This window comes from Aotus nancymaae, unplaced genomic scaffold (assembly GCF_030222135.1).
Source record: "Aotus nancymaae isolate 86718 unplaced genomic scaffold, 86718_ANA_hifiasm-v0.15.2.pri h1tg000053l, whole genome shotgun sequence".
NCBI classification, from domain to species: Eukaryota; Metazoa; Chordata; class Mammalia; order Primates; family Aotidae; genus Aotus; species Aotus nancymaae.
This window is the reverse complement of record NW_026988467.1, coordinates 587,407-612,865: the sequence shown is the minus strand read 5'-3', so window position 1 is coordinate 612,865 and position 25,459 is coordinate 587,407. Positions and strand designations below refer to the sequence as shown.

The 25,459-nt window shown below is 61.4% G+C and overlaps 1 protein-coding gene across 1 annotated transcript in view; it reads right to left on the bottom strand.

The window, feature by feature from the left end:
• Positions 1-1,626: 1,626 nt before the first annotated feature.
• PRDM16 (PR/SET domain 16) overlaps positions 1,627-25,459 on the bottom strand; it is a 368,424-nt gene continuing 344,591 nt past the window's right edge. Inside the window, exons 9-17 of the mRNA XM_064363712.1 lie at positions 21,221-22,637; positions 19,455-19,542; positions 16,168-16,337; positions 15,440-15,517; positions 9,757-9,926; positions 8,728-8,902; positions 4,091-4,327; positions 3,102-3,276; positions 1,627-1,761 (exon numbers count right to left, since the gene is read on the bottom strand). Coding sequence (XP_064219782.1) covers positions 1,627-1,761; positions 3,102-3,276; positions 4,091-4,327; positions 8,728-8,902; positions 9,757-9,926; positions 15,440-15,517; positions 16,168-16,337; positions 19,455-19,542; positions 21,221-22,637 — 2,645 coding nt within the window. The remainder of the gene's footprint in view (positions 1,762-3,101; positions 3,277-4,090; positions 4,328-8,727; positions 8,903-9,756; positions 9,927-15,439; positions 15,518-16,167; positions 16,338-19,454; positions 19,543-21,220; positions 22,638-25,459) is intronic.

The following is a 25,459-nucleotide window of genomic DNA, read 5'->3' as shown; positions in this document are numbered from 1 at the left end:
CAGCAGGATTCGTGGGGGGGACGGGGGTATTTGGCACATTAAAAATCGCCCCACTCCCACACAACACACAACCTTAGCACACGGTTTTGGTCCTTCACCAGATACTTATATTAACATTATTTCTTCACAATAAGAATGTCTAATGCCAAAAATACTGTTAAGGAGGAAATAAAATAAGAAAAGAAATGAATTAGAAAAAAATTACAAGTTATATACAGATTAAGGTAAATTCCATCAGGGAAAAAAATTATCATTTGAAATTGGCCCCTATGGGACTAATTTAAAGCCCATCTGAGTGGAGAAGTTGCAGCCGAGAGGGAGGCGGCCGGGCCCCGGGGCTGTGCTGTCTCTGCTCCTTGCGGCGGGTTCCCCCGTCGCCCTTCTGTTCTCAAGCCGCGTCTCGCCAAGAACCCGCACGAAGAGCGAAGTGGCGACTGCGTCGTCCATCCAGAGTCTCAGGCACAGGTGCGGCTTAGGGGCCCGGAGTGAACTGCTGGGACTGCTGCTCAGGGCAGCCACGGGGAGGACGCTGGAGCGGCTGAGGTCAGGTGGGAGGTGGTAGGCCTGGAATGTGGCCAACGCCCTGCCTTCAGAAGACGGCGGTGGGGTCCAGTGCGCAGTGGCCGAGCGAGGCAGGGACAGAGGAGCGAAGGAAGGTGGGTGCTTGGACACACCTCTGCACGGTGGACCCAAGCCAGGGGCCCTCGACGTCCCCATAGAATTGAGGGGTCTTGGGTGGGGGCCAGTGGATTCCTCTGAAGCTCACGTGGTGGCCCTGGCACCAATTCCATGTCATGTGGTGGCAGGCATGCTTTCCATCCCAGCCTCAGGCAGGCCTGCAGCCCAGCGCACCCTAAGACTTCCTCAGCCGTCTGCATGGTTCACGGGCATGGCCCCACGCCCCTTCTTCTGCCTTGGGGCACCCAGTGTCACCTTGGCTTATACAAATAAGGACAGAGATAGAAAATTTCTCCATTATCTACAGTATAAAGAACACACCCAGGCACAGTGCGGGTTCCCAGGCAGACTCGGGTTTGCAAATGAGCTCAAATTTCAAAGCAATGCAAAATTACTTTTAAAAAACAATTTGCAAGTCATTTTTTGATTTTTAAAAAATACTGTCTATTTTTAAAACCACATGCTTAAATAGACTCTGTAGTCAATACGATTACCAAAAGGGTTATTCTTGTCATTTCATTATAAAAATCACATGAGTGATCTCTCTCTTTTGAGCACACCCGTCTATCCATTCCCTTCCGAGGCCCCACGCAGGCACCCGGCCGTGGCCGTGGCCGTGGCCGCCAGCTTCTGTCTCAGTGGCGCGTCCACCTGCCCACCGGCTGGTTCTGCGAGGCAGCTCCGTGGGCTGCCCCTGGATGGCCCCCTGCAGGGCCGCCACTCAAGTGTTCTCAAGACCGATTCTTGGAGATGGTGAGACTCTACAACTGCTTTGGGGACTTTCGGGGTCCGAGTTTCCATTGGAAAAGTCAGAATGAAGCATGGCGGGTGGGGAGGACGCTGAGGAGTGGTCACACGCAGGGACGGGGTTCTCCGGGGCCCCGCCCACCTCCGTCCTCAGCGGCTGGTGCCCTCGCTCTGGCCGCTGGCCCTCGGCCGCCCAGCTCGTCAGAGGTGGTTGATGGGGTGAAATGCTCCAGACTCCGATGTGGCTCCGGTGATGTTCAACCAAGCGTCCAGGGAGCCCTGGGAGGGGGTGTGGAGAGGAGTGTCTTCGGAAAGAGACAGCATCATTGCATATGCCTGGCAGGGAGGGATGACACACACACAGGACAGGCAGGTGAGCACGGGGGCAGGGCCGGCCGTCCGGGACAGGGGGGGCCTTGCCTCATCTGTTCCCAGCTTCCCGAGGCCCTGGCCTGACTCGACCTCACCTTGGTCCCCAGGGGCCAGAGGGAGCAAAAGGGACTAAGAGGCCCAGATTCTGTCCCCAGCCTGGAAGAGGAAGACGTGAGCAGGGGTGACAGCGGGAGGGAGGAGGGCCGCCCCTGCCCCGAGGGATGCCAGGACCCTGGGGTGCCGGTGAGGGGCCTCCTGTGCACACGTGCTTCCTCGGCTGCTTTGGGGTGCTCCCCCTAGAAGCTTCCTCTCCTTCCCACCCCTCTCCCTGAAGTTTTCACCTGGAGATCAGCAGAAACTACAGACACATGTCCGGTCTGAGGGGCCTTGGGAACTGGGGGTGAACAAGAGCCACCTGCCCGGAGATGCCTGTTTTGGTGACTGTGGGAACACGAAGAGCTGCCTCTGGGGCAGGGATGGGCAGCGTTTCTGGGCCGGGCCATTCTTAGGAAGTACAGATGTGTTCCCAGGCGTTAGGCGGCGCAGGGGACATCCTTCTGCCCCAGCTGCAGGGCAGGTGGGGATGGGACCTGGGGAGCGTCGTGTGTGGGTTGAGGGCAGGAATGGGGAAAGCCCGACACCGTCCCACCAGAGTTAACACTCCAGACAGAATTAGTAAAAAGACAAAGACAGACACGCAGACGGCTTTTGCTGAGACCTGGGGCGGGCCTGTTCCCTCTGGGAGGGCTGCAGAGAGCTGACCGAGACCCCGAGTCCCTACAGGCTGGAGAGAAACGGGAGGCAGGGCCCCGGGGACACCTGCCCTAAGGAGAGGAGCCGAGACGCACCTGGGGTGGAGTCTGGCGCCCTCGCTGACCTCACGGCTCCAGCTGGGAAGCAGAGACCACCCCGGGGAAAATCTCGGGCCCCAGTGATCAGAGAGGGCAGGAGATGGAGGCGGCTGGGTGGCCGGAAACCTGCTCACCGACCTTTCTCACTGAGGACCACGGGAAGGTGAGCTGCCATGTCCACGAGGGAGCTCCCTCGTGAGGGTCCCACCAGGGTCACTGGAGCTCCCTCGTGAGGGCCCTGCCAGGGTCATGGGCACTCAACCCCTCCCTGCTTCGCCCCAGCTTTCGGGGGGCGGTGGTCGCTGGGGCCTCTCTGGTGGATGCAGGGTTGGGGGGCTGGCGGTGACCTGAGCTTCCCCAGGCCTGGGAGGGCCTCGGCGGGAGGTGAGCGCTGGGTGTCCTCTGGTGGAGGAGGCCAGGTGGGGTGGGGGCGGGGCCCTGGTGGGTACCTACCTGGCTCTTAGCCTGCCTGCACAGTGTATGTTTTAAAGCCTCAGAATCTAGGGTGGAATTAAGCACATCTTTAACTTCAAATGCTTCCTCAGCTGCTCTGCGGAGGTCCAGCCCCTTCCCAAAAGTCGGCATCGGCTCCAAAGCTAACAGCCCGCCTTCGTGGTCCTCAGAACACCTGCACCAACGACCGGGGAGAGGGGGCCTGCTGTTAGCCGCCCGGCCTCGGCCACCCCTCTGACACTGCCGCATCTCCGCCAGCCACATGCACAGGGAGACAGACACACGGACACACGGACGCCTGGATGGGAAGCCACATGGATGCAGGAGAGTGCATGGACAGAGGGCATGGGCAGGTGGGGGTGAGTGCGTGCACAGGCATCGGACAGCAGGCAGGGTGCTCGGGTCTTGCGGGTGGAGGGTTGAGAAGGGGGCCTCGATTCTCCGAGACCCCAGGCAGCTCAGAGAGGCCCGGGGTCCCCTCTCCCAGGACTCAGGGGCAGCATCCAGGCTGGGGAGGAAAGGCCACCTCTGAAGGCCCTCTCCAGGGGTATCTGGGATGCTGGCAGTGTCACCCACGTTGGTGGCGAGCACTGAGGATGTGGGGAAGTGGCTCTGGCCGCCACAGAATGGTGGGTGCTCGGCCCCTGTGCCCACAGGCCGCTGGGTGCTGCGCGCACTGTCCTAGGCTGACAGGCAGCTGTGTTGCAGGACCAGGGCCTCCGTATCAGCTCAGTGCGGCGAAATGCCTCCCCTCTGCACTCTGCCTCCAGCCTCCAGGGCCCCTGGGGTGGTGGGGGCTGAGGGCCCCTGATCCTCTTGCCCCGGCACAGCCTTGCCCTGGCCTCTGTGTGGAGGCCCTAAGGTGGTTCTGCTGGAGCAGGGGCTGAGCCAGGGATGGGCTCACGAGTGGCTGAAGAAGGGGGGGTCCCCCCCATGATGGATGCCCATGTTCCCTCCCAACCCATCCTGGAGCACACGGCTAACCCCACCTTCGGGTGTGGTCGAAGCCCACGGCCAGAGAGGCGGGTGGCTCCTCGTCCTCCTCATCCTCGTAGGTGGCCTGGGGCTCAGGTGCGGGGGACACGGTGTCGTCCTGCGACTTCCCGGCCAGGCTGTCCTCATCGTCCTCCTCCAGCTCGTCCTCCTCCTCCTCCTCCACGTCCTCCTGCTTCTCACTGGCTAAGCCTGGACACTGGGCACTGCTGTCCACATCCTGGATCTCTGGCCTGAAATGACACAGGAGGAGATGGGCCAAGTTCAGGGGTCTCTCTCCTTGCCATGGACCCCCCAAAGGCTGGTGACTTGGCTCTGCCCCCACTGCCTCCCCCCAAGACCCTGACCCCCCTTCTGAGGGAGCTCCCACGGGTCCCTGGGCCCAGCTACTGACTCTGCAGGGTGACACTCACAGAGGCCTTGGGGCGGTCCCAGGAGAGGAGGGCCAGCGCTCCGGGTGGTGGTAGGGGGGCAAGGCCCAGCAGTAGGGGCTGCCGTGCCCGGGAGGACACCAGGACCAGGGTGGGATACAGCCCTGTGGGGAGCTGGCCCTGCACTGGCCATGCAGCATGTGTGTCGCACCTCCGTGTACGTACATGACCGTGTATGCACGCATGTACACGTGCACACACTGTGTGTACTCATATGTGTGCATATGCATGTGCAGATCTGCAGACATTTGTGTGCATGTTATATACACGTGTGTGCATGTGTGCACATGCATGCCTGTATTTGTGCACCTGCACGCACCTGCACATGTACCCCCATGTATACACTGCATGAGGGGCACCCTCGGGGCAGGCTGGCGGGGGGAGGATTTGAGGCTGAAAACTTGAGGAGGTGGGCACCCACCCGAGAGCTGGGGGCCCCAAGGGGATATCTGGGATCTGGAGAGGGAGGGCCCAAAGCCTGCTGTCAACAGTCTGAATGCACCAGGACTGCGGGGGGCTTGCCTGCTGCCCAGAGCCCTCCTCACTTCCCTCAGGGTCACTCCAGCCCAGCACGACCCCTCCACTCTGGTTCCTCAGTATTAAAAAAAAAACCCTAAAGCGTGCGTGGGCGTGGCTGAGCGTTCTCATTTCTTTTAGAAAGAGCCATTAGAGTTTGCCTCATCTTCAAGTTCAGGACCAAGAGCTGTGTCCTGGGTGGGCTGCGCCCCAGGAGAGCCGAGGGTTCCTGGGCAGGTGCTGGGCAGGCTGGTAGAGGGGCCCAAGCAGAGGGAGGACTCACAGTTCCTTGACTGCCCAGGCCCAGGGCACCAGGGCCACTCCTTGTCCGCACTCCTTGAGGGGGCACTGCCCCCCACCCTGGGAGGTGCCCACGGTCTGGGGGAGATGCAGGGGTCCTGCTCTTGGCATCAAAGCAAGAAAGTGACAGTGGCTCTGAGCGATCAACCTCCGTGTCTGGGACTTGCCGGCGTGCACAGAACTGGGCTTGGGAGGCCCTCACTTCCCGGCTCTCCACGGACGCCATCTCCATCTCTTGTCTTTCTGCCTTCCAGGATGGACGGAACCTCAGCAGGTCTCAGGCCCTGAGGACGCTTCCTTGGTCCTGGTCGCCTGTGTTGGGGCCGGGAGTGTCCTGTACACACGCCCATCTCCTCAGCCCTGGGGCCTCTGGGATCTGGGCCGTGCTTCTCACCCTGGCTGCTGGTGAGGTGCCCTTGGGTGAGGTTCCGTCTTCGGGGCCTGTGTCCCCTCAATGATCTGAGGACCTGCCCCTCACTGTCCACACTGAGGACGGGATGAGACGGCGGAGGGGTGAGAGTCTGGGCTCCTCGCATGTGCCGTGAGAGCTCACCTCGTGGCCACACGGGCCTGCATGGACCACCCGCCAGCTGGGCAGGGGCTTTCTAGTGTTGCAGAGGGGAGTGTCTGGCACGGACTCAGAACGGCCCAGCGACAGATTCAGCTCACAGGGAGGACAGGCCGTTTTGCAGAGCTGCCCAAACAGCGCCCCACAGACTGGGAGCCTGAAGCGGCAGCCATGGAGCCCTCACAGCTCTGAGGCCACAAGTCCCAGACCCAGGCGAGGGCAGGGCAGGCTCTTTCTGAGGCTCTGCGGGAGAATCTGTCCCTGGCCTCTCTCCAGCTCCCGAGGCCGCTGGCCCCCCGTGGCCTGTTAGGCAGCCCCTGGCTGGGAGACCCGTCACCCTGACCTCCGCCCTGACTTCCCGCTGGTCCTCCGTGGCCTGTTAGGCAGCCCCTGGCTGGGAGACATGTCACCCTGACCTCCGCCCTGCCTCCCTGCTGGCCCTCCGTGGCCTGTTAGGCAGCCCCTGGCTGGGAGACGTGTCACCCTGACCTCCGCCCTGCCTCCCCGCTGCCTTCTCGTCCGCGTGCGTTTTTCTCCAGTTCCCGGTTTCTTCAAGGCCGTTGGTGCTGCTGGATTTGGTCCACTCTGCCCAGTGTGGCTTCAGTTTAAACCCCTCCTTAACCACCTTATCTCTGACAAGAGTCCCGTTCTGAGGCACTGGGGGCAGGACTTCCACACGGGAATGCTGGGGGGCAGAATTTAACTCGGGGGTTCATGGGGCTGCAGGGCCAGGAGGCCGGTAGACCTGTATTCTCACTGACGGGGCCCAGTTCTGCAGGAGGCCCAGGGAACGGGGGCCGGGGGCTGCGCGTTCTGCAGGAGGCCTGGAGAACATGCTCGTCACCCCAGGGACTGGCTGCCTCCGTCCATCTTGCCCTGTTTTCATTTTCCACAGTGGCGTGGGGTCTCTTAGGACGAGGCCAGCTGGACCTGGGGACCTCGCCTCAGCAGGACAGGCCTTCTGAGGACCTGGGTGAGGCCGGCTCTACCCGTATGTTCCCAGGTGTGGAGAGCCTCCTTTGTTCCCACCCCCAGGGCTATGAGGAGCCGGCACTGCGGGACTTGGCAAAGGTGAAGGGGGGCCTGGCCACCCCTCTTCCTCCTGGAGACAGTCCTCTGTCCTGGTGGGCCTCTTACAGTGAGGCTGGACTGCCAGCCTAGCTCTGGGCACGGGGGCCTGGCTGTCCTCCAGGTGGTTCAGGTCCTGGGCCCACCCCAGCAAGGATGCCATCGAGGGATCCTCACTTGTTCCTCGCCTGGCCTTGCGCTGGGAGCTGCAGTTTAGGGATCGTCTTTCACAGCAGGATGAGCCTGGGGACAGGGCTGTGGAGCGTAGGTAAGGCCTGGCCCAGGGCGCTCATTGGTGTGACATGTAGCTGCAGGAACACGAACGGGTCCCATGCAGCTGTCTCAGCTCCGGTCCCTTCAGGTCACTGTTCCTGGAGCCCTGCAGAGGATGCCGGGACAGCCTGGGGGCTGCCAAGCAGCTGGTTGGAGTGAGGCTTTGGGGACCATGGCCCAGAGCAAGCTTCTTGGCCTGCCCCCTCCTCTGAGCCTGCCGGGGCTCTTGCGGATGAAGACACTGAGGGCCCTGCGGGTGAGCTCGCCTTCCTAGGAGGGCACGGATTTGGGCGTGGCTCTGCCAGAGCCAGTGTCCAACTGCCTCCTGTGTTCATTGCTTGGACGCGTCTTTCCCAGGTACCCCGACTCTCCTAGAAGCAATGACAGGAAGACGCAGACTGCCCTAGAGGAAGGGGATGGGCTCCCAGGGGGCCCTCCTTCATCTGCTGGAGGTGGCGGGGCATGAGAGCGGCCCTGTAGGCACAGTGCGGTAAGAGCGGGACTCCGGCTGCAGGTTCTGGGCCTGAGCAAGGCACCCATTTCTGTGGCCCTCATTTTCCCCTCTGTAGAATCGGGATCAGGCCTCTTGGAGTTTGGAATAGCTTCAGTTCTCTGCCAGCTGGCCTGGCGTTAGCTTTGACACAGGAAGCAGCTCTGCTGGGGTGTCTGAAGGCTCCTCCGGAGTAAGTGAGGCCCATGGAGCGCCGGTGTCCAGGTTGCAGAGAACACGCTCCAACATTCCTGAATCTGAATTCTGCCATTGTTCTGCTGCAGCTCTGTCTACACACACACCTGTGCACGTGTGTACATGGGCAGCCACATGTGTGCACATGACTGAACATGCACAGTGTATATGTGCAGATGGTACATGGATATACTTACACGTGTGCACATGCATGTGTGTAGATCTATGTACAGTCACATCTGCATTCACATATTACGTACACTGTGCATGTGTGCATATGCATGCCTGTATTTGTGCACCTGCACATGTATACACATGTATACACACATGCACCTGTGTGTGCATCTGTGCGTATGTGTACATGCACACGGATGCACACATATGTGTGCCTGTAGGTGCATGCATGTGTATGTGTGCACATGAGTATATTTAAAGGTGCAGCATTTTGGTTTGGAAACCTTTAGTGCCTCAGATTAAATCAAAATGTCCTTGAGTTTCAGAGGCACAGCTGAACTTGTAGGCAGCTTGGTCACCTGGCTGGCATTTTGCACACACGTTAACTGTGAGGTCAGTAGCTAGGGGTGCGAACGCTCCTCACTCTCCGGCGGAGGGAATGAGGCGAACGGCACGGCTCCCCAGCTTCCCAGGGCCAAGGCTCACCCTCTGCTCTGAGGCCGCCACTGTGCCTATCTGGATGAGCCAGGGGTGGTGCTGGGCGAGGTGCGCGCCCTCTGAGGGGCCACACAGGGCTGCTGGCCGGGCCCAGACTTTCCCCAGCCTGGGTTTTCTTACCGCTTCTCTGTTCGCGTTGATGCTTGGTTCATCTCACTATTGGCAATGAAGTTTCTGATTTCCGAGAAGTAAGAGTCTTCTTTCTCGTCTAAAAGTGCGTGGTTGTCCGACTCTGAGGTGGGAGAGGAGGCGCTGGTCCCCAGGTGGTTTGTGAGGACCCCGGGATGCTGGTTCACTGTGGAGGGGCGGGAGCGTCAGAGGTGGCATCTCACTGAATCCCCCCATCCCTGGAGCAAACCAGTTGTGAGCAGTGCGCACTTGGGCGCTCCTAGGGAGGCAGGTTTCTCAGAGACCCGGAGAGCGCCAGGTTCTCTTTCACGATCACGGTTTGAGGGGTGCCTACTGGCTTCCTGAGGTGTAGGCTGTGGCCCTCCCCCCTCACTGGCGCCCCCACCCTGCTCTTCCCCTCCCCCTCTGGGGCTTGCCACGTAGGTGCTCTGCGCTCCTCCCAGCCACTGGCCCATGTGGTGCTCTGGGCCCCTCCCAGCCACGGTCCCACCCTCCCCCTCTGTGGGACCTGCCACATCGGTGCTCCGGGCCCCTCCCCGCCTCGGGCCCACGTGGTGCTCTGGGCCCCTCCCTGCCACGGGCCCACCCTCCCCCTCTGGGGCTTGCTACGTCGGTGCTCTGGGCTCCTCCCCGCCTCGGGCCCACGTGGGTGCTCTGGGCCCCTCCCCGCCACGGGCCGCGTGGTGCTCTGGGCTCCTCCCCGCCTCGGGCCCACGTGGGTGCTCTGGGCCCCTCCCCGCCACGGGCCGCGTGGTGCTCTGGGCTCCCCGCCTCGGGCCCACGTGGGTGCTATGGGCCCCTCCCTGCCACGGGCCCACCCTCCCCCTCCGTGGGGCTTGCTATGTCGGTGCTCCGGGCCCCTCCCCGCCTCGGGCCCACGTGGGTGCTCTGGGCCCCTCCCCGCCACGGGCCACGTGGTGCTCTGGGCTCCTCCCCGCCTCGGGCCCACGTGGGTGCTCTGGGCCCCTCCCCGCCACGGGCCCGCGTGGTGCTCTGGGCCCCTCCCCGCCACGGGCCCACCTGGGGCGTTCTCGTGCTCGTGCTTCTTGAGGTGCCGGTCCAGGTTGGTCTGCTGCCCGAAGCAGCGGTTGCACAGGTGGCACTTGAAGGGCTTCTCCTTGTTGTGGATGTTGCGGACGTGCCGCTGGAGGTTGGAGGAGATGCTGAAGGAGCGGTCGCAGTACTTACACCTGCAAGGCACACGCGTCTCTCAGCGCAGGCCCCGGGCTCTGCTTAGCAGGCCGGGCCACGGAACGGTGGGAAGGGAGCCCGCGCCTCTGCCCTGTGCCCCCTCCCTCTGCCCTGTGCCCCGTCCGCCTCTGCCCTGTGCCCCCTCCGCCGCATTGGCCTGCCATATCCCGGAGGCCGCTGGTTCTGGAGCTGGAGAGCCAAAGGCGTCCTGGGGAAGCTATCCCTAGAAACAGCCCCGGCTCCAAGAAGCAGGAGTTCACCCTCCTATTATGTGAGTGGCAAATCCTGCCGGAGTGTGCCTCACGTCCCCTGGGCATGTGGTGCCCCGACCCTCCAGCGTTCCCTCCCCTCTGCTGTCTGGATCTCCCTGGCCCCCAGGCCCGTGGTCAGAGGGTGACGTGCTCCTGGCGGCCTCCAGAGGGCGGCCTTGCTCCATGGAAAGACACTCGGGCAGGGCCCGTTTCCCAGGTGGAGGGGCTGAGACCCGCTCCCTGCGACCCTCCTCCTCCGCCCCTAGAGGTGGCTGGGGCCCTTGGGCAGGCCTCAGCTCAACTGGGGCCTCAGTTTGCCAATCCATCAATGGAGGGCTGGGGGCTGCCTCCCCTATTAAGGACACAGACCACACGGACCCCTTCGGGCACTGCCAGCCCCTGGGCTGGGTTCATCTTTATTCCCCCTGAGGTGGGCAGGGCTGCTGCCAGCCAGCACCGTGCATGTGGGAGAGCTGGGAGGAGACTCCCCTTCCTCCCGATGCCTCCTCGACCTCAGGCAGAACGTGACTCTAACACCCCGAGCTTATCAGACAAGGCCCCTGGCTGCGGGAAGCCGTCATGATGAGCGACAGAGGAGGGCTGTACGTGGTGGCCCCTCGGTGGGGGGCCCTTGTGCTGGGAGTGACCATCACAGCCCCCACACGTGTGACCTGCAGGCAGGGAGAGAGAGGGTGGTTCGCCCTCATTTCAGAGAGCGGGGCTGAGAGCTGGGGCTGAGCAACACATGCACTGAACAAACAGCAGGAAAATCACGCCTGAAGGGAAGAGGGGGGAGCCAGGGACGGGCTGAGGAGGAACCCCATGGGCTCTGCAGAAGCACGTGCGCTGCCTCCATGAAGACTCGGGTTCTCCCTGGTGGGCCGGGGCTGGCTTACTGGGAGGCACCCAGCTGGGTGACGGTGGAGGGAACCCTGACTGCAGGCTTTTCAGTTGCATGTGTGTGCTTGGCGTGTGCACATGTGCCATGCCGGCACATACACACGTACACCCTGTGTGTGCTCTTGGTCGTCAGAACTCCTGCGGAGTGCTTATCTGATCTGAGAGGCACACACGCACTTGTACATTCGAAGGGTAGCCTTGGAGTCTCAGAGCCTGTGACTCTCTCCCCACTCATCCCGTTCCCCAAGCTGCCTGGTAAAACCTAGGAAGTCTGATGGGGTCCCCTAGAGAACGGGAGGCAGTCCCAGTAGAAAGGCCCTCCTCTCCCAGTCCTGGCCGCAGCGCTTCCACATCCCACCCACTTTGTCCCGAGAACCTCCACGGTGCTGCTGCAAGGCTTCATTCACTCAGTTCTGAACCTTCCTACCTTTGCCGGAGGCCAGGCTCACTCTGATACCCGCCAGGTAGGCAGGCAAAGAACCATTTGCAATGGGAGTCCCTGAGCTCCCCCTACGTGACCCTCAGCCTTCTCTGCTCCTGAACCCTGGGGCCTGGCCCGTGGGCTTCTTCAGGAGACCCCGGTCCTCCCCGGGTCAGCTGAGCTGCCTTCGGGCACCTGGGTCCCAGCCTGTCCTCCCGCAGCCCAGTGACGGGCAGTGCCCTGGCTGGGACTGCCATCCACAAAACCTGCCCTGGGCAACGCTGCGGTTTTGTTTCACTCGGCCTGGGAAATCACAGAGGAGTAATGCTGAGGAAGGAGCCCTTTCAGCTGCTGGGGTGGAGCTGCCTGGCTGTCCCCCTACCCAACCAGTCCCACACAACCGCCTGGAAAGGAGGGATTTTACACCCCAAAAGCATCATCTCATGTCCCCATCCTGACACAGCCTTAGACTGGAACGGTGGTGCCCGGCCTGGGACTGTCCTGCTTTTGAGTCTGACTGCTGAGAAAGGACACCCTGGACCCTGCGTCTCCAGCCCGGATGCAAGGCACCTGCTGGTCTGAGCTTTCAGCCTCTGCCCAGCCAGAGGCTTCCCACCCAGTGGGGCCATGTGCCCCTCTGGCACGTGGGCGCAGCCAGTCTGTCTGCCTGCCTGCCTGTCTGTCTGCCTGCCTGCCTGTCTGTCCATCTGCCTGTCTGTCCGCTTGTCTGTCTGCCTGCCTTGCCTGTCCATCTGTCTGTCCAGCTGCCTGTCTGTCTGTCTGTCTGCCTGCCTGCCTGCCTGTCTGTCCATCTGCCTGTCTGTCCATCTGTCTGTCCAGCTGCCTGTCTGTCCGCTTGTCTGTCTGCCTGCCTGTCCATCTGTCTGTCTGCCTTCCTGCCTGTCCGCCTGGCAGTCTGTCAGCCTGTCCGTCTGCATGTGTGCTCACACAGTTCCTGGTTCCTTTGGAAATGCAGGGACCCATGCAGAAACTCCACCTAATGGCTCCTGCATAAATCCTAGCAATGGGGATCTGGGGTAAGAAATGGGATTGGAAAAGAAGCTTGTTCATGAAACTGGAGAGCAGGTCCCTTACGTGAAGCTCTGGGGCTGGGGAGGGCCACGGAGGGGCTGTGCATTCAATTTGGTTGCAGAGAGCCCCGAATGTGGCCCTCTCCTGCTTCTAATCTAAATAAATGGCCCAGACAGAGAAGTCCATTTGAAATTTAGAGGAGCTGTGAGCCTAGGGCTGCGAGGGAGCAGAGTTCTCTGAGCAGCTGGGGTCTGCGTTGTAAATAAGCTGACAGGCGGCCGGTGAAATTGATGGCCTCACTGTGTAAAGTAACAAGCCCGTGAGCTCCAAAAGGAAGGAGAGCCTGCAGGGCAGCCGGGCCCTGTGCGCTGCGGGGCCTTGAGAGGACCTTGCTGTGACCGTGCCTGCCGTGCTCCCAGGGAAGCCAGCGGGGGGAGGTGGCCAGGGCCCCCGAGCCCAGAGCCCCAGGTGGCAGCTCCTTCCTGGGATCCAGTGGGGCTTCCTGCAGCCACCACAGGGGTAACTGCTTTTGGTGACTGTAATAAAAGTGAGGGAAGAGGAAGAAAGAGATTTTGAAACCCAGCCGTAAAAATAAAACTAAAAAAGAAAGGGCGGGCATGGGCCGCCTGCAGCCCCCGATGGAGACACAAGTTTGCGCCCCTGCGCGCTCCAGCGTCACACAGACTGACGGCAGTGGGGAGGAAGAAGCGCACGGCAGACCAGGAAGCCAGCAGCCCTGAGGCGGGAATCTCGGACCCAGCAGGAGCCCCGGGCAGCCTGAGCAGGCTCGCATCCAGGGAGTGACTCCAGGCTCCACCACGCAGTGTCCCAGAGAGACCCCGAGCCGGCTGTCAGGATGAAGACCAGGGAGCAGGGCCCCTATGCCCAGTTCAATTTGTATACTTCTCCAACCCCAGTCCCACAAAGCCTACGTGCTTCCTTTTTATTTTTAGGAAATTAGAGTGACATTAACTGTGTCTCATCTTCCGGCTTCACTCAACAATCTCTAGGCCAGGAGAAGCTAGGGGCCAGGCTACCTCCAGGAAACGGATTTGGTGCACCAAAGGGTCTGCTTTCCTTCCCTCGGGCTGTGAAACACATTCTGAATGACTACAGATCATCAGAGGCAAGGACTTGAGCGGAAGAGCCTTCCAGTGTCACCTGGTTTGATTACCCGACCACTCCAGGCAACCCATGAGAAGACCGCTTCCTCCTGCTTGCGCGCAGGCTGCGTCAGCCTGGCCACTCCGGGCACACACATACGCACATGCGGCGGGCACACGTGTGGGCGCTGGCACCGGGGAGGGCCTCACACTGGGGCAGGCCTGGGGGGCTCCAGCTCCTCTTGGCGGGCTTCTGGGGGTGGCCGGCACTTTCCCTCCGCTAACTTAAAATCCTTCTGATTATCAAAGCGAGTCCAGAAACCGCCAGTGGTATCAAAAGGAAAGCGACACGCTGCAAAGCCCTCGGCACAGACCTGCCTTGAGCCAGATAAAGTCAGGATTTGCAACACAAACTTGCAAAGCAATTACTGTTACCAAAGTCGAAACTCACAGATTGGAGAGAGCAAAAGAAATCAATGATAATTAAATTCTTCTATAAACACCACCCGACCCTCTGGGGGCTCTTAGCACACAACGCTGTCCAGAAGTCGGCTCTCATTACAGAAAAAACACACAGCTCGCTTTCTGGGAGGGACCAGACCAAATAAATCTTTGTGTTGCTAGCCTTTGTTAAGTTGTAAGTCGCTATTTTTTGAAGGGTGGGCAAGGAGAGGGTGTCTGTGAGCTGGGGAGGGCTGCAGGCACTGAACAGATAACCCATAGGTGGCAGGAGCTGCCATTGACCCTGCGGGTGGAGACATGGCCCTGGGGCAGCGGGGGAGGCTTGGCCTGTCTCAGAGTGGGGCTCGGTGAGCACGGCATGTGCAGGTGCCCAGCTGGCCTCCTTCCCCAGGGACGGAGACACAAACTGAGCCCCCAGTGCCTGCACTAACGTGGTCCCTTCCTGGTGACTTCTAGCTCTGTGTGGTCAGAGTTGAGAAATCTTATGCGTGTGAAACACTCTTTATCCGCAATGGTCTCTGTGAACAGACACAGCCTGCCTGTGTCACTAAGCCAGTGACATTCACCTCCCGGTTACCACTGTCTGGGGTTCTCACTTAACATGCTCACTCCCAGGCCCCGACCCCAGTGAGTCACGGGGCGTCTCTGAGCCTCGGACACCTCATCTTTGAAATGGAATGACAGACTAGGAGGCTGTTGTGAGCCCCAAATTCAATGCCTCCCCCATCCCGATGAGCTGGGTGACTGCTTCTCTGCCGGTGGTAGCCAGCTGCTCAGGTGAGAGGAGCATGGTGGAATCCTGGAAGCAGACACACCGTTTCCCATCCAGGGCTGTCCCAGGGACCCCAGCGGAATCCCTCAGTGGGGTCCAAGCTGGGGGCGCGGACCCACATTTGTACGGAGACCCACCCTGCCTTTGGCCCATTCCCTGGCCCCCCAGGAGTGGGGCTGTGGGGGAAGCTACGGCCGTTGTGAGAAGAACAGAGTTGGGCTGGGTGTGGGGAAGCTGAGGTTTTCTCCCACGCGGACCCTCCAGGCCTCAGCTCTGGTCAGCCCTGCTCTGATGAGGATCCCCTGCCCCAGTGGACACCCCAGGTTGGGTGGAAAGCTGCTCCCTTGAATCTTCGAGAGCCAAGCAGGTGCCTTCCAGAAGGTTCCTGGGCACCTCCTGCCTCATCCTCACAGCATCCTGATGAGGTCAGGACAGGAGGGACAGAGTGACCAGAACTGAGCACCGAGCCCCGCCCACTGCATGCACACTCCAGCAGGGAGCCTGGGACGGGTGCACTTACTCCTAGGAGTAGGTCAGCCCTGCTCCCCACACCAGCCCAGGCAGCCCCTACCTGTACGGCTGCTCCCCGGTGTGCGTCCTCAGGTGTCTGGTGAGATTGGCCGATCTGGGGAAGATCTTCCCACAGTACCTGGGGTGGAGGGAGGTGGGGAGGGTGAGGGAGCGTTAGGGCAGGCTCACATGGCCATTTCCTAGAAACGGGTCTCACGCCCGATGGCCATGTGGCAGGTGGCCCCACCCCAGCATCCTGGTTTCAGTCCCTTCTGCAGCCCTGAAGCTCAGCCCCAGTTACAGAGCAGCCTGCCGTGGGCCACCGGAGAAGGACCAGCCTCTGTCCCCTGAAGCATCTCGGCCCCTCGGTCCAGCGGCAGACAGGGAGGGCTCCGGCTGACTGGGACAGGCTGCACCAGCACAAGGTGGCCGGGAAGGTGTCACCCCGACATTGCAGAAATCGGCTGAGCCTGTCGCTCTGGGTTTCCCAGCCCTCCAAGCGCTGAGGTTCGTCACTGACCAGCACCCCTCAGCCTCGGCCTTCCCAGTTCAGGCTGGGCCGAGGTTGCATTTTCTTGAGCTCACATGAGCACAGCATGGTGGGAGGCAGGAGAGGCCACCATGTCACTTATTTGCACAGCATGACCTCAAGCAGGTGACTGACTGATTACAGGCGCTGTGCTTCCCTGTGGCTGGACCCTGAGTTTTCCCGGGAGCACAGGTTCATGGCCACAGATGCTGCACTCAGGCACCCCCGGGCTGTCCCAGTTGCACCCCGGGACCCCTCACCTGCACGTGTATCGCTCCTTGCCCTTCCTGAGGATGGGGTCGGAGAGCGTTGGGGGTGGGGACCGGAAGTTGAAGGGGTGGTGGGGGAGGGGCTGCAGGGAGCTGCCCGAGTCGGCCTTCATGGCTGCAAAGCTCTCCAGCTTCTCTGTCATGGTCTCTATGGCTGACATCTGTGGGCATAAGAGCGGGAGGTTATGGACTCAGCTGGGCTCTCACCTGTCCTCAAGGGCCTGCACTGCTGGGGGTTCTGCAGGACAGCACATCCCGGGGTGCTCAGCTGGGCACTGGAAGCAGCGTCTCCTAGAGGCTTCTTGGTCCTGGGTTGGATCCTTTCACCTTTCTGCAGCCAGCCCTGCTCTTGTCCTTCCCTGGGTCCCCTGTTTACAGTTTCGGGTCTCGCCTGCAGGAGCTGAGACTGACCTTTAACAAGCAGCCTCCCTGCCTGGTCTGGGTGTGACCTGAGTGATACAGCGAGCTGATGCTTCTGATTACCTGACCCCTTATTTGACCCAGGCCGGCAAAACGCCCAGCTGACTTGACCCCTGGCCAACACATCTGGTTGGCTAGTTTGGGTTAAATGCAGAATTACATCTAGTTTAACATTAAAAATTGTATTTTTTAGTCTTGAAAAAATTAAAATAGCAACCTGAATCTCAGCTTAAAACATAGCTCATGGGCCTGCAGAACCACCGCCACCAAGTGGCAGCATGCCATAATTGCAGGCAAAGTACCCAAGAGGAATTCAGCAGCCGCTTTAAGACTTAATCCCACAAAGGAAATATTCCAAATAATAACGCCACATGTCACACGACACAGGACAATTTGATATGGGCACTAGGAGCTGCCTCTCTGCTCCCTGGAGAGGCCCAGGGCTGGCTCGATTAGGAAAGTAGAAGCGTGGGATTAGTCATTTCCACCCAGTGGGCAGAGCTCTGATCAGAATTCCAGACTGTGCTGGCCCCACTGAGGTCTCCGGCCCTAGTGACAGGAGAGAGGAGGGCCTGGGCTGATGGAGCTGCTGCGTGTCACCCCGCCTCTCCCACTCCCTCCCCTTTGAAGATCCAGAGCAGCCCCCAGTGGAGAAGGAAATGGCCACCCTGTGATACCTGCTGTGTGCCAGGCCCTGCGGGGGGCTGGGCAGGGGCTGAAAAGGAAGACCCTTCCTCATCCCCTGAGGGTAGCAAAAGGCAGCAGAAGGAACAAACTCCGGGCCTCCGCACCACACACCCACCCGCCGAAGGGGGACCAGCATCCCCAGGGCCCAAGGCCTGACCCACAGGGCCCTCCAGACACCTTTGCGAAACAGGTACGTGCATAGCCTGCCTCCCCTGTGGTGAAGGAGGGGAAGGGCTGGGCAGGAGCTGTTGGAGACACAGAGGGAAGGGAGAGTTTATGGTCTCCATGTACTGGGGTTACTGGGAGAAACTGGTCAGGGTGCAGGTCCTTGGCACCCAGCTGCCATGGAATGAGTGTGAGGGCGTGAAGCAGGGCAGATGGGGACCCACCTCATCCAGGGCCCTTGTTTGGGGTTCGCTGCCTCTGAGTGATGCTCAGAGCCAGCTTCATGGAGGTGACCTGCCTCTTTACAGCAAGACCCTGGCCCTGGCTGCCCACTGGCAAACAAAACTATCCCATCACATGGCTGGAGAATCTCAGCGTCCGAGTGCTTGGCGCCCGGCACTCAGCTTTTTGGAAACTCGCTTGCCAGGGATTACCCAGCTGCTGCTGGCAGGGAGTAGAGGGCTTTCTACAAATGCTACCCAGAGACCACAGCCCCTGGGATGGGGACATTTTGCTATTTGGGGAACAACTGACTGGTTACAATAAAAACACCCAGAAAGAAATTAACCAGTAGAAACTTGTGTTCATCTACAAGAGGCCGAGGCCTCCCCTCTGGCCCCTTCCAGCCCCACCCAGGCTGCGGGGGTCAGGACTGTTCTCGTCCTGGTGAGAACCAGTGACAGGCAGATGGAAGCTGCCTTGCTCCCTGAGCCATCAGCTGGGCCTCCGCAGCCTGGAGCAGCAGGGGCTGTGGCCTTCGCACGGCCACGGCTCTGGGCTTTGTCGAGGCCGTTAGTAATTGGTGCCTTCTGCCTGAGTGATGGCCCAACCTCAGACCATTTGGTGACTTATTAGTCATCTCTCTTCCCGCCCCCATCTCCTGGTTCCGGACCACAGGGACAGGCAGCGGGGGTGGCCGGCCCATGGGGGTAGTGGGCAGGAGGGACAATGGCAGCCACCCCCCCGCTGGGCTCCCTTCCTCGGGCCTGGGTGGGCCTCTCCCGCCCTGCTTGCTTGGCCCGATCAGATATTCCAAGCCTCGCTCCCGCGCAAACACAAACACAGGATGCGCCTGGCTGGCCTGTGGCTCTTTCCAGCCCATCCCGAGGAAAATCGGGGGAAGTTGTTAACCGAACCCCACGGCCCGGTGGAGACAATGGGAGGCGCTAAGTTTAGCTGTGAACTCAGGCTGGGTGCAGCTTTCACAGACCGGTGGGGGCCGGTCCATGGCGGGAACGCCGAGAAAGAACAATGCCCCGGCCTGGTCTGCAGTCTCAGGCAGGGCCAGGCTTACTGTGCCACCCCAGGACCCTCCCCAGGTGCAGCCCCCAGCGCTGCGGAAGGAACCAGCTTCCCAGCAATGAGATCAAGTCAGTAGGGGACAGGAGATCTGGAGCTCTGCTCTGACCATCTGCCCACGCACTATTTTGCTCCCAGGATGTGGCCTCAGGGGCTGGCAGGAGCCTGGCAGGGTCTGCACCCACCTATCCAGACTGCGGGGCTCTCTGGGTCTCTTTCCAGACCCCCTGCCCCCCACCTCCCTGGGGCCTGGCTCTGTGCCCCTCTCTGCACATGCAGGCCCTTCCTCTTTTCTGGTCCCTTTGAACATACTCAGGTCTTGTGCACCCGAGAGAGAGCTCCCACGCTGTGCCCTGGGCTGCCACCCGAGGCTGCTCCCCTCATTCACGATCCCTGCACTTGCTCCTTCAGGCTCTGCCCACGACGCCACTGAAGCTCCTGCTCCTTCCTGGAGCCCAGAGCCAGGGGTCAGAGAGGTTGCTGGGGCTGCCCTGTGAGGACTACTCTCCATCCTCAACCTCTCCGGCCGACAGTGCCCTGAGGGGCCACAGGGAGAGAAACCTCCTCTGCCTTTGAGGGCCTCTGTGCATGGTGCAGCCTGGACGGGAACTCAGGCTCCAGCCTGGCCCCTGAGCCTGGGCCGCCGGGCGGTGGGGCCACTGGTGTGTGGGTCATCACCGGGCGCCCTGCCTGCGCTGGGGGCGTACCTGGGGGTGGAACAGCAGCGGGGACGGCCGCAGGTACTTCTCCTTCAGGGCTCCCACCGGGTCTGTGACCTTCCGCTTTTCTACCCTGCTGGACAACAGCACAGAGGGTTACATACCACATCGACCGAGCTGCCCGCCCCGCCGGTCTGTATGCCTAGCCAGTCACAAGGCCACAGCGTAGACTGCACTGGGGCTGCCGCAACTCTCAGCAGACTCCTCTGTGGGCCTTGGGGATGTGGGGGCCCAGCCCACCTGCCCCCTCCACAGACCCCCCCTCACCGCCTGCCCCTGAACGCGCTCCCTTGGTGGTTCCCGTTCACCTCCCACCACCTCCACCTTCTCCCCGAGTGCCTTCAAAGAGCCCCGGCTGCCAGCAGCCATGCAGGACACGGATGGCGAATGCAGGAGGCTGGAGTCTGCTCTGAGGGCCCCATGCACCCAGCCTCCCACCAACTGGCTGGTCAGCCCTGCCTGAGTGGGGGCCCTGGGGCCCGGACCCTCTCATGGGGGTCCCTGGACCTGCTCGCAGCAGCGCTCGAGGCCCCCTCCCCTGACCTGGCCCTTGGCACGGGGCATGCTGCCCGTGTGTGCTGGTGAATGTGAGTGGCTGACAGGTGTCTGTCCTGGGGAGGTCACCAAGACAGGACCTTAACCCTCCGGGGCTGCTGGAGATTACAGTTTCAGAACCTTCCCCAGATGCCAGTGACAAGCCTGCTCACTGAATCACAATGCAAATCTCTGGTGGTAAACAGAGGCAGCGGGCAGGGCCATCACGGACCCGCCTTTGGCCTGGCAGCTCCCGAAGGAGGCCAGCTCTTCTCCATCTGCCTGGGTCCCACAGTGAGGGTTGGATTTGGGAGCCTCTTTGCTGTCACTGAGAGCATTTTGGTAAACCTACTGCCCCCTCCAAGACACAGCCCCCCCAGCACGTCTAGGACTGGCCGCTTTTGCTTTATTCGGTCAGGAATTCCTCAGGGTGGGCTTCCCATCTCCTCGCATGGCGAAGCGGGCAGCACAGAGACACGTGTGGGTGGGGTAGGACCCCTCCCCAAGCCTGAGCCTGCTCTCCCAACCCACCTGCATTCTAGGGAGGGGCGAACCTGTCCAGAAATCAGGGAGTGGCTTTAAGCTCACCTTTCCCCAAGACGGGCATCAAAGACACTGGACACTGGTGCCTAGAAAACCCACCAACGCTTGCTCCATACCCCCTCCTCCTCCCCTCAAGGACCACTGGCTCCTTCTCTGATTCCCCCGGGCCCCAGAAAGACACCCCCCTCCCCTCTCCCTACTCCCCTGCTGCTCTGGCTCCAGGAGCGGGAGCACTCAGGATGGGCAGGGAGCACTCCGCCCAGGCCCCTCTGACTTCTGCAGGTGGAGGCTGGGGGAGCTGGACCAGTGAGACAGCTGGAGAGAGGGCTGCGGGGGAGGGCCAAGGAGGGGTTGGAGTTGGGGTGGGGGTGCTTACTAGGGGTAGGAAGGCCTCGAGGCCAGCAGTGGGACATCTGAGTGGTCATCAGTGCAAGAAAACCATGTGTCTGGGAGCACCTGTCCTGGCCTCCCAAACGTGGCCTGGGCCCGGCACTCAGCTTAGGAGCAGCCAAGCCAGGCATCCCTCCTGAGGGGTGCAGACCCCCCCACAAAACGGGGGCATCTTCCTGAAGTCAGCAAAGGCCGGGGGACAACACTGAAAGAGACACCACCATGCCCTGAGCCCGCCCTGCACTGCCCACCCCAGGGAGAATGGGTGAGGCCAGGGCGCGGAATACCTGTAGATGGGGTCCATGAAGAAGGGCGAGGGCTTGGCATAGTGGAGCGGGGGCTGCTGGGGCATCCGCGGCGTGCAGACCTGGGGCAGCCCCTCGCCGGCGCCCAGCTTGCGCTCCCCGTAGACGTGGTTCTTCCGCGGCTCCCGCCCGCCGCCGTTCTGGCTGGCACGGGCCCGGCTGCCGATGCTCAGGTCCAGCGGCTGCTCCTCGCCGGACGAGGGGGCCGAGGGGCCCTTGGGCACGGGCAGGATGGGCTTCACGTCCTTGGGCTTGGTGGTAAGATCGAAGGGACACTCGGTGCTGGGGCCGCCCGCCTTTAGGACGTCCCGGGGAGACTTGGGCTCCGCCTTGACGAGCAGGTTGTGGGCAAGGGCTCGGTCCGTGAAGGGGTAGAGGGAGTGGGGGAAGTTGGGCAGGAACTGGAAGGGGAAGGCTGAGTGGTAGGGCAGCGAGCCCGGCTTCTTCTCCTGCATCCCCATGAAGCCCGGGCCGAAGTACTTCTCGGCGATGGACGCGATGGCCTTGATGGAGTCCCCGGCGGCGCCCGTGGTGGTCAGCAGGTGCTCGTCAGGCGGCGGGAAGAACGAGTGCTGGGAGTAGAAGATGGGCACCTCGGCCACGCTGTTGGGGGCCCCCGGGGGCGCCAAGCCGCCCCCAAACTCGGGCTTGCCCTCGGCCGACTTGCCCCTGCCCTTCCCCTTGTCGGGGTCGCTGTCCACGTCGCTGTCCAGGTCCGAGCCCGTCCCCGTGGTGGTGTCCAGGTCGGTCCCCGTGGTGGTGTTGACGTCCTCAAAGTCGCTGCCGTCCGACGCGTCGCTGCTCCTGGCCTTCAGCTTTTCCACACAGGAGTCCTCCAGGCGGCTCTCGAACTTCTCCTCGGGCCCCGAGGCTGCCGTGGTGCCCTGGCTGCCGTTGCTGACGGCGGAGACCAGGGGCAGGGCTGGGTTCCCCAGGGGGCTGGGCAGCTTGGCGTCCTGGGTGTGGTTCAGGGGGCTCTTGAGCAGTGACGTGGGAGGTAGCAGAGGCGGCCGGGGGTACAAGGACGGAGGAAAGATGCCCGGGAAGCCGGGGGTGAGCGCGGGGAAGGCGGGAGGCGCCGTGGAGAAGGGCAGGCTCCCCGGGTGCGGCCTGGAGGGAAAGTACTCGCCGAAGCCCAGGCTGGCGTGGTTGAGGTTAGGGGAGGGTTTCGCCTTGTCCATCATGGGGCTGGGGGTCAAGGGCAGGCCCGGGGCGAAGATGCCGCCCGGCGTGTAATGATTCTTGCCCTCGCAGAAGCGCCGGTGCTTGTTGAGGGAGGAGGTAGTGCTGAACATCTGCCCGCAGTCCTTGCACTTGATCTGCGTGCGGCAGTCGGCGTGCATCCGCTTGTGCCGGCACAGGTTGGAGAACTGCGTGTAGGACTTGTGGCAGACCTCACCTGAAACGGCAGCAGAGGCCAAACAAACCGCATGAAATGAGCGGGAAGCCCGCCACGGGAGGGGCAGGCCCGGGCCGGAAGCCAGCTGGCCGGGTGCGCGCCCACGGGTACTGTGCATGCGTGTGTGTCTGCATACACTCACATATAAGGCAGGTGCATGCGTGTGTGTGGGGCAGGCGTGCGGGTATTCTATGAGTGTGCATGTCTGAGTGTGCACACTTGTGCACACATGAGCATGTGGAAACATACGTGAGGGTGCATGCACCCACCCCAAGGCTGGCCTCCCGTGACCAGCACAGGTCCCAGGGCCGGTTGGTCCAGATCCTGCCGTCCTCCACCCTCTCTGCTGGAGAATGGGCTCGCCACTGCTGTTCCCACCCCCTGCCCCACGGTGCTGCTAGTTTGGGAGTCGAGATTTTCAGAAGTCCCTGGGGAAGGCGAGCCTGCTCCCCAGGGCGGGGCACAGCAAAGCGAAGGCATGTCTGCCACTCCATCAGTGGGTTCGGGGCAAGCTGGCTCAGGGCCCGCCTTGCCTTCCTCTTCACTTCTGCTGCTTTTCTAGCAGGGGTGGGAGCAGGGCACTGAGCACGCAGCCGGGGTCTCCTGCTGTCTAGAAGTTCACAGTGCTACCAGCTTTCTCCCGCCTCCTCCCTCTGCCCCAGGTCCTGCCACCTGCACCCCAAGAGAAGGCAGCCTCTGGGGTGACATAGACAGTTCTTGAGGTTCTCAGGAGGCCCCAACTCAGGGAGTCCAGACTTTGGGGCTCCTGGCAGTATTGGGCCACCCTTTGGAGATGGCTAGAAGTTGGCAGGGACAGGAGGTCACCCCGAGCAGGGCCCTACTCAGAGGGACTTTCCTCTGCCTGAGAAAAGTGAACATCCTGCTCCTGGGAACCTCCTGGACTGGGATGGAGGCGCCAGTGCCTGGCTCTGGCTGGCAAATGCCAGCATCTTCTCTCAACAGGAGAGGGCAGTGCTGGCCCGGCCAGACTCCGGACCCAGAGGCCTGGGGGCCACGGCCATTTTCCTAAAGGCCTGTGAACGGTGTCAGTGAATTGCCAGCTTGTCTTTCGCCTCTTGTTTTTCTAAGGAGAAAGGGAGGAACACACACACATGCACACACACACACACACCACCACCACACACACGTACACACACACACAACCACCACACACACGTACACACACATGCACACACACCACGCACACATGTACATGCACGCACACACCTCCACACACGTACACACACCTGCACACACACACCACCACATATGCATACACACACATGCACACACACATGCACACACACACAACCATCACACGTGTACACACACAACCACCACACACATATGTACACACATGCACACACACCACCACACACACATGCACACACACGCACACACACACCCCGGCGAGCGTCTCTCTCTATAGGACAGTTTGCTTCCTCAACACAGCCCTGTGGAAACAATGCTTCCAGCAAGCTTCCTGCTCACCAGGAACCCTCGGCCGCCTGATCTCAGGAGATGCCAGCTGGGAGCTTTTTCTCTGAGATTACCGTGTTCTTTGATCACAGCATCTATTTCTATTACCCGCTCTACCTTCCTGCCCATCCAGCCTGGCGGGGTGTTTTCAAGGCTGAGGGGAGAAACTCTCTCTTGTTCCATCACATCTGCCCTCTCTGGAGGGCTGCTGATGGAGAGGTGACCCTCCACAGGGCGGGCCTATAAATAGCCCTGTCACCTGCCTGGCCCTTGGGGACGTGCTCAGGCCCTGCTGGCCACACAAGCACACCCTGGCTCTGGCCGGGCCTCTGGCAGGTCCTGGTGGTGCCTGGTCAGTGGCTGCTGTCATCTGGACTTGAAGACTGGCTTTGAGCAGCCTCTGGCCCAGGGCAGCTCCAAGGAGGGGCCTCACAGGTAAGCGGCTGTGCTTGGGCTCAGGGACCGTCGGTTCCCACCCATCCGCTCACTGATGGGGGGCTCTGCAGAAGGGCTGGGGAAGAAGAGAGGCCTCGAGAGACGGAGGTCCCTGCAGGGGAAGGTCCTGGACCCTGGGGATGGCCTCAGCTAGTTCGGAGCTGGCAGAGGGAGGCAGCTGCCTGAAGGGGTGGAGGACGGCCTGGGCAGCCAGCGCTTGCAGAGGGAGCCCCCCAGGGCCCTGCCAAGATGGGAGGGGTCCAGGCCAGGGCTCACTTGGTCAGCAGTTCTTCTCCTGGCAGGGTATCTGTGTGAATGCACACTCACACTTGCTCCTACACAACTCATACACACTGATACATACACCAACTCAGTGCCCCCCCCCCACACACACGTGCACAGAGCAAAGGCCCTTTGTGAAAAGTGCCAGTGTGAGCCTGTCCACCTCATGCCCAGATACACGTCCCCTCTTTCCTGTCCTCCTCTCCTCTCTCCCTACGCCCTCTTTCTCTTACACACACAGGCACAAGCACACACACACGTGCACACACACGTGCATACACACCCCAGTGCACAGGTGAGCTCCTTGGTGGGAAAGACATCACCAGGAGCGACACCCCCTCCATCTGGCCAGCGAGGTGGGGACCAGGGCTTCCTCCATCTGCCTGTGCCATGGCTGCCCCAGCCGGCAGGTGGACACGGAGCCTGCCCGTGAGCGCCTACACCCCACTGTGACCTCTCTTGCAAGCAACTGACTGTTCCTGGAAAGGGCCACACTGCTTGGACTCTCTCGCTTGTTCGCAAATTCTCCTCTCCAAGCCTGAAGACCCGCTTTGCGTGTGCACCAAAGGATGCCGTGTCACGGCCTGGGAGAGGCCAGGGCTGCCTCTGACCTGGTTTCTAACTGA